General features: G+C 48.0%; 1 protein-coding gene across 2 annotated transcripts; it reads left to right on the top strand.

The window, feature by feature from the left end:
* Positions 1–702: 702 nt before the first annotated feature.
* Positions 703–6,962, top strand: MMACHC (metabolism of cobalamin associated C). 2 transcript variants are annotated; one of them, XM_078867880.1, is made up of 5 exons: positions 703–1,035; positions 3,064–3,258; positions 4,143–4,298; positions 4,783–4,956; positions 5,765–6,962. In XM_078867880.1, exons 1-5 carry the CDS (start codon positions 952–954, stop codon positions 6,017–6,019), a joined length of 864 nt encoding a protein of 287 aa, XP_078724006.1. In that variant the 5' UTR covers positions 703–951; the 3' UTR covers positions 6,020–6,962. The 2 variants fall into 2 exon arrangements, with proteins under 2 accessions (XP_078724006.1, XP_078724007.1); XM_078867881.1 differs by lacking the exon at positions 703–1,035 and adding an exon at positions 1,158–1,192.
* The last annotated feature ends 750 nt before the right edge of the window (positions 6,963–7,712 follow it).

The raw sequence follows: 7,712 nt of genomic DNA, 5'->3' as shown, positions 1-7,712 counted from the left end.
CGGGTGGTGGCGGGTTTAACGACACATTTATTATATTTACGCGTATTCTGTAGTTCTTTTGGTAAAGTCACGTAGAGAGAAAAAAATTATAACAATAAAATAATAAAATAAAGTCAATAAAAAATATATATATTTACGCGATATAACCCCCCAAAAAAACTGTATTATGGCTGATATTGGTCGCGATAGCCTGCTGCGTGTTAAACTGCACGGAGTATTTTTTACTGCACTGCCCTCTGCTGCCCGCATTGCAATAGTGTACTTGAAGTGCCCACCACTTCTTCTTGGTTCTTTCGGTAAAGTCACGTAGAAGTGAAATATTATAAAATAATAAAAATAAATATTTTTTATTTTTATTGTTTTATTTTTTTAATTTTATTATTTCTCCCCAGTGGCGATGTTCACACACCACACCAGTTACTCGTTTGAGGCTGAGTCGACCTAGGGGAGGCCCAGGAGTTCGTAGCGCAGCGCGCTAACCACGACACTACACTGCGTGACGCCTCCACGTGCGCGGGTCACGTGACAGATATGACGTCACAGTTCACTTGCCGTGCAAAAGATAAATTCATTATTGAGCTCCCTTCCCCCAAATTTTTTTAAATAAAGTGTCTTTTAATAATGTTTGCATGGTGTACAGTCTGGAAAGTACCCACATGGCAAATTTGCAGTTTGTTGCATGTCGGGAAGTACGCTAAACATTTTGAACAGACACACATATTCACAACTTCGCCTTTTATATATATTAATTATATAAGTCCGCTTAATCGGCACTGGTGTTTGGTGGCCGAGAGCGGGAATCGAACCGTGGTCGCCGGGTTCTGTAGCGCGGCGCGCTAACCGCTGCACCACCGCTCCCACACTCAGACAAAGATCGCCCGTACGAGCACGCACGCGCGCGCGGCTCTCGCTCACACAGTGACACGCAGGGAGGGTCTGGTGCGTGTCGCCATGTCCACGTCTCCTGCCTCCTCCGTCCTCGCCTCCATCAGGCAGCGCCTGGAGCCGCTCGGATTCGAGTGCCACGGCTTCCAGGTGCATCACACACACACTGTGCAGCACACACACACAGTGCAGCACACGCACACTGTGCAGCGCGCACGCACAGTGTGCAGCACACACGCACGCGGTGTGCAGTACACGTGGTTGATGGCACACCAGTACAGGACACGCACTGTCGATGCGGAACACGGTACAGTATATGGATCGCTGTGCAGAGTAATACACTGTACTGTACACTGTACTGTACACAAGGACACTGTACTGTTTACACAGCGGTGCAATGCAGCGCAACACAGCACTGTACTTAACTACAGTGCAGTAGAGTTGCACAACTATAGAGTACAGTCCACACAGCGCTACAGCACTACAGCAGTACAGTACACAGAACAAGCACATGTGGTCACACAGCGCAGGACAGCAGTACAGTACACAGCACAAGCACACGTGGTCACACAGCGTGGGACAGCAGTACAGTACACAGCACAAGCACACGTGGTCACACAGCGTGGGACAGCAGTAAAAGTACACAGAACAAGCACACGTGGTCACACAGCATGGGACAGCAGTACAGTACACAGCACACGCACACGTGGTCACGCAGCGTGGGACAGCAGTAAAAGTACACGTCGTGTACACAACTCGGTACAGTGGACTCCGCGAGCACAACGGCGGCAGTACAAACGCCGAGGTGTGCTTCTGTTCTCTGTGTCGGTATGTACAGGGTGGTCCAGATGTCTTGTGACCCGCATTTAATTCTCTAAAACTTTCGTGTACAGTATAGCATTGGGTGTGAGAACAAAAATGAATAAGGATGGGGGGGGGGTGTTGGGGATCAATTAACTTGGGGTCACAAGACATCTGGACCACCCTGTTACAGTACACGTGTAGACATAAGTTACACCCGGAATAAGCACGTGTGTAGTACGTGTACACATATAGTATACAGTGTTCTACTGTATGCTATATATTCTACTGTCTCGTTTACTCTGCAGAGTTCACCGCGTGGTATATTGTTATCTACAATACATCGTATGTGCACGCGTCTGTAATTGCAATACTCGATTGTATACAATCTACAAGGAACTGCACTGTGAATGCTGCCCGATGCTTTGTGTGTACTGTGTGTGTACTGTGTGTCTGCTGTGTGTGTGTACTGTGTGTGTGTAGTGTGTGTACTGTGTGTGTACTGTGTGTCTGCTGTGTGTGTGCACTGTGTGTGTGTAGTGTGTGTACTGTGTGTGTACTGTGTATCTGCTGTGTGTGTGTACTGTGTGTGTGTAGTGTGTGTACTGTGTGTGTACTGTGTGTCTGCTGTGTGTGTACTGTGTGTGTGTAGTGTGTGTACTGTGTGTCTGCTGTGTGTGTACTGTGTGTGTGTAGTGTGTGTACTGTGTGTGTACTGTGTGTCTGCTGTGTGTGTACTGTGTGTGTGTAGTGTGTGTACTGTGTGTCTGCTGTGTGTGTACTGTGTGTGTGTACTGTGAGCGGTGTGTGTGTACTGTGTGTGTGTACTGTGTGTACTGTGTGTGTGTGCGGTGTGTGTGTACTGTGTGCGGTGTGTGTGTACTGTGTGTGTGTATTGTGTGTGTGTACTGTGTGTACTGTGTGTGTGCAGTGTAATTCACGCTGTCCATTAGACACGTTCCTTATTCGCTTGACATTGAGCCACGTGGGTTGTTGAGAAACTGACAGTGAATGGGCTTTGCGTTGCGTGTACGCGTGTGGATGTGTATGGCTATGTGTGTTGTCCGTGGACGTCCTGTAGTGTGTATAGATTGTGGCAGTGATTGTGTTATGTACTTTGGTTGTGTGTGGGCTGGTATCTTGATTACTGTATTGTGTACAGCATTTGAGGTGGGCTGGTATAATCATTGTGTATCAGGTGAGTTGGTATGGTGGTGATTGTGTGCTTTGTGTGCCATGTGGGCTGGTGTCATGATTATTGTGTGCTGTGTATTTGCTGGTGTCATGATTATTGTGTGCTGTGTATTTGCGGGTGGGCTAGTAACATCATTGTGTTTCTGATGGGCTAGTATCATGATTGTGTGCTGCGTGTACCAGGTGGCCTGGTATAATGAGCGGGTGCTGGAGGGCTTCCGCCTGCCCGTGCCAGCAGAGTCTCTGGCCGTGCTCGTCATCAGCACCCCCTCCATGTTCGAGCTCGCACTGCTGCCATTCCTGTCCCGGACGGAGCGGTGCGGCATCCGTGACCCCGTGGACGAGTGCTCGGCGTTTCACCTCGCCGCTGTCGCACAGGTGCCTCGCTCCTCCTGGTTTCTGCAGTACAGCAACTACACCGACTTGACCGATGACCGTTTCCGTCCGTATGGGGATAGAGTGTTGCCCCCTCTCGCACACGTGGGTTTTCTGCTGGTGCTCCGGTTTATCCCACTTGTATAAACACACTCATCATTAATTGGGTGAAAATATCTTAAAATAAAAACCCAAAGCAGGACCCTCCTGAAAGAGTCCTATGGCTCGGTGTGGCTCTCCTGGATAAATAAGTAAATCATGATTATCTGTAACGTTGGACTACCCAGTGGCATTCATTTCACGGCTCTCACCCTGCTGATGAGACTGAAGTTCTGACCAGATTGTTAAGCAAATGCTACTGAGATAAATTGATCCTGAAGGCGCGTTGGTCAATGAAGTAAACACGTTTCTGTGATGAAACACATTTCCAAATAGTTTATGTACTGCGAGTTGGTTTCTGATGTAGCTATCCAAGTACTTTTTCCTTATTTGTGTTGATTTTATCCTGATACTCGGGTTTATTTCACGTAAAAAACTACAGTAATAAGAAACTGGCCAAAAAAGTTAGTTAGCTTGCTCCTAAGGCAGCCTTGAGATTTGCAAATGTTCTGGGGTAAGTAAACTTCTGTTTTTATTCTTGTTTATTTATCGGGGTTTGATAGTACAATGTTAGAGATTATTGAAGAAAAATACATTATTTTACCATGCTATAATTCCAACACCTGTGGTTCCAACATTCACCAACCATCACTACTGCTGACAAGTGTGGTCAAATATAGTCGCATAATACCCACAGATATGAGGTACATTTCCAGCATTTGCTGTGACAAAACGGGGCTATCTACGCACGCGTGCACGACCGTGCGTTTGCGTGCGCCGCATGGCAGGAGTTCCCGGGCCAGCGCGTGGACGTGATCCACGACTTCGACGTGCTGCCCAGCCGGCGGCCGCACCTGCTGGTACAGACGGCGGCGCACGTGGCCGGCGCGGCCTTCTACTACCGGTCGGAGGACGTGCGCGACGCCCCCTGGCCTGCACACAAGGTGTGGTGGCCACGGCCTCCTCTTTCTCACCGCTCTCTCTCTCAGCTTTGCCGCTCACCCTGCGTCTGATTGCACTGCACAGGATTGCCACGCCACCGTACAGAAACCTCAACCACGGGTGCAATGTCATCGTTGTGATTTTAGTTTCTTCCTGTCATTCAATTATCTGAAAATACTTGAGGATAAAAAGGATAATAGGAAGATGAATGGATCTCATAGCTCTGATTTATACTTGTAATATGGAGAGATGTTATTTAAAACCCAGTGATCGCCCATTGAGACCAGAAATCTCTCAAGGCAGACCGGCCCCCACCATGAGCATGTGGCTGCTGATCTACCAAAAGCGATTATCTCCATCCCATTGCTCAACTGAGGAAGGAAGCACAGCTATTTTTTTACCTTTACTGTATAATAGTTTACGTGGATAAAAACTAAATGTAACGCAGTCCCAATGACCTGTGCGTTGGCGGTGCTGGTGGAGTAGAAGATGTTTGGGGTGTGCATGCACCCCGTGTACGGAGGCTGGTTCGCCATCCGGGGGGCGCTGGTCTTCGCGGACGTGAGCGCCTCGGACCTGCCGCGTCCGGAGCCTCCCGACTCCGTGTCCTCCAACGCCGCACGCATCCTCCTGCTCGAGAAGTTCAACTACAACTGGCAGGTGAGACAACGGAGGGAGGAGGACACGGGGGCACGCGCGTGGTGGTGCGTGCATGGCAGTGTGTGCGTAGTAGTGCGTACGTGAGATGTGTGAGGGAGTGGTGGTGCAGTGGTAAATGTACTGTGCTATGCCCGAGCCACCTGTGTTCAAATCCTGTAAATGCACACCATAAGTGAAAAGTGTGACTTGTCCTTGAGCCTCCCCTAGGTTAGCTTAGCCTTAAATAAGTACCTGGTGTGGTGTGTTAATGTACGTAGTGACCAAATAAGGGTGGCCAGGCGTGGTGTTGGCCACATGAACCTGTCATGTAATGTACCAGCCTACATAGCTGCTCATGGCATTCAGATGGAACTTGGCAATATTTTCTACAAAATTTTACATTGGATCTTTGACTCGTTATGATGTGAATGTGGGTCGCAGCGTGTGAGGGTATTAGATGGAGGTAGAGGATGTGTGATGGGATTTATTCCCCACTGAGTCTACTTGTGGATATGAAGCCACTGACTCCTTGCACATGGGTGCAGCGGCCAATATGCCACACAAGCAGACTATTCAGCCTCTCGGTTTCATCGTTTACAGCTGTTAAATTCGCTGCTCTAACCTCTGTGTCATGTGCAGATTCAGTTGCGTTTTGTGTAATTATACGCAGCCACATTGAATACGAGTTTGCTTGAGGGTGGTGATCCTGGTCTTTAACCATGGATTCTCCACTTGTGTGCTGCCTTGGGTGTGCATTGTGTATGCATTGTGTGTATGCACGTGTGTGTGTGTGCGCGTGTGTGTGCGCGCATTGTGTGTGCGTGTGTAGGACTGGAGCTATCGCGACGTGATCCCCGTGAAGCAGCGCTACTCCGAGGCACAGAAGCTGTATTTCTCTACACCACCCGACCAGCGGCACACCCTGCCCGGCTTTGCTTTTCTCCAGCCTCAGCCCACATCACAACCAGGGGCTGAATCTGAAACTGAACCAGTGTCCCGACCAGAGCAAAGGTCAACACCAGAAGCAGTGTCTGCACCAAAACCAGAATCGGTGTCACTACAAGCAGCAGTGTCCGTACCATAGCGAATGTCGACACCAGAACTCGTTTAAATGCACAAAACCAGAACTCATGTCTGTTACATAATACACATATACAACAGAACCAGTGTCTGCACCTAAAACATATTCAGTCATTTGCACCAAGAACGTGAACGTTCTGACCCTGTGCCTCTACTGGACGTCTGTGAAAAAGAGCTTTATAGCTCATCAGATTCCTCCAGTATAAATACAGATTTTGATTCTGAAGAACAGACCATTTGTCAGTCCAAAAACTGGTGTGTGTACCATTAACATTGCCTACAATGTAAGCCGTGGCTATACTAAAACCAGAGTACTGTGACGAGATGCCGCGCTGTCAATGGGGAGCGAGCGGCTCGTAGCAGTTGAGCTGCTCCACCTAACCCAAGAGGGATATCCACCAATGGGTGCTCTCTGTGGGGCCGCTGGCTGCCTGGATGTTGTCTTCTACTGTCGGAGGGAAGTCCCTTCCATGGAAAAGTCTCCTAATAGATACCGAGAGCACGATTGGCAAAGGCGATTAAAACCAATTTCTGCCTTGGTTGCAAGTGCCTTGTGATAGCAGCCTGCAAAGTTTTGCGACCTTTACATAAGTAACTACATTGTGCTTTTGTATCAAAATATGCACTATAAGCAGAACTTTAGTCACGGACAAATTGTGGACTGCACGTTTCTATTGGCCATGAAAAAAGGGTATACAATTTAAGGAAATTATATTAATAGGTTTTCGTAGCCAATACAATTGTCCATACAATATTTGTTTATTGGTTAGGCCGCATGGTAGTTTTAAGCCAACGTTCTTGTAGAGCGGTAATGACAATAATTTTTTTACTTAAACTACTTTATGGCCCAACCCAAAAACATATTGTAAAAAAAATAGACATCTAACACTATCTGAGCGATTGTCCGCATTGTTTCCACAAACTAAGGGTTTACTATATAAAAGTATAATGATAGTCAACACCAACTTGTCATTGTCCTCATTTCAGCCCTTCATTGCCTGTTATGAAGCTGTATTCGTGTTGCGCCCTGCAACCAGGGCCGTCCATTAGGGGGTGGGGGGCCCGGGGCAACTCAGTGCCCCCCCCCCCGACGCCTTCAAACTAAACCGGAAGTGTTACATCTTACACTGTGACGTACAAGCGCTGGGCCCCTCAAAATGCGGGGCCCCTCAAAATGCGGGGCCCAGGGCGGTCGCCCCAATTCGCCCGATTCTTCTGCAGCCATTAAGAGGCGCTGCCATTCACAATGTCAACTTTTGAACCGTTAAATTGAATCCTGAGGATGAATCCCAACAATTCTATGAAACAATGGATATATACAAATCCCTTTTGTCAATCCTCGGCGCACCATCACATGGCATGTATTTACAAAGGCCACCCACCTCCATGCTCGGCTGGATGAAGGTCCCCCCCGTGTTATTGTGCGGGTCGTGGGGAGCTGGCTCGTGCAGGTGATATTCGAGCCTCTACCGGTTGGCTAAGCAGGAATCGCAACGCTTTTATAAAAAATCGGAATTTTGTTATTTAACCCCATACCTGAATTGTGATCGTTGGGCATAGGAACCCATTGCGAAGTGAATTCTGCTGTTGGTTTGGGCCACTCGAGTGCAACAGGGCCACCCATAATGCAGGCAACATTGTATAGTATTTTCATACATATTTATTTACAAATCATGCAGGCAACATTTTATAGTATT

The sequence above is a fragment of the Lampetra fluviatilis genome, chromosome 24 (genome assembly GCF_964198595.1).
Source record: "Lampetra fluviatilis chromosome 24, kcLamFluv1.1, whole genome shotgun sequence".
In the NCBI taxonomy this organism is placed as follows: domain Eukaryota; kingdom Metazoa; phylum Chordata; class Hyperoartia; order Petromyzontiformes; family Petromyzontidae; genus Lampetra; species Lampetra fluviatilis.
Note: the sequence above shows the minus strand (reverse complement) of the source record. Positions and strands in the feature narration are given on the sequence as shown.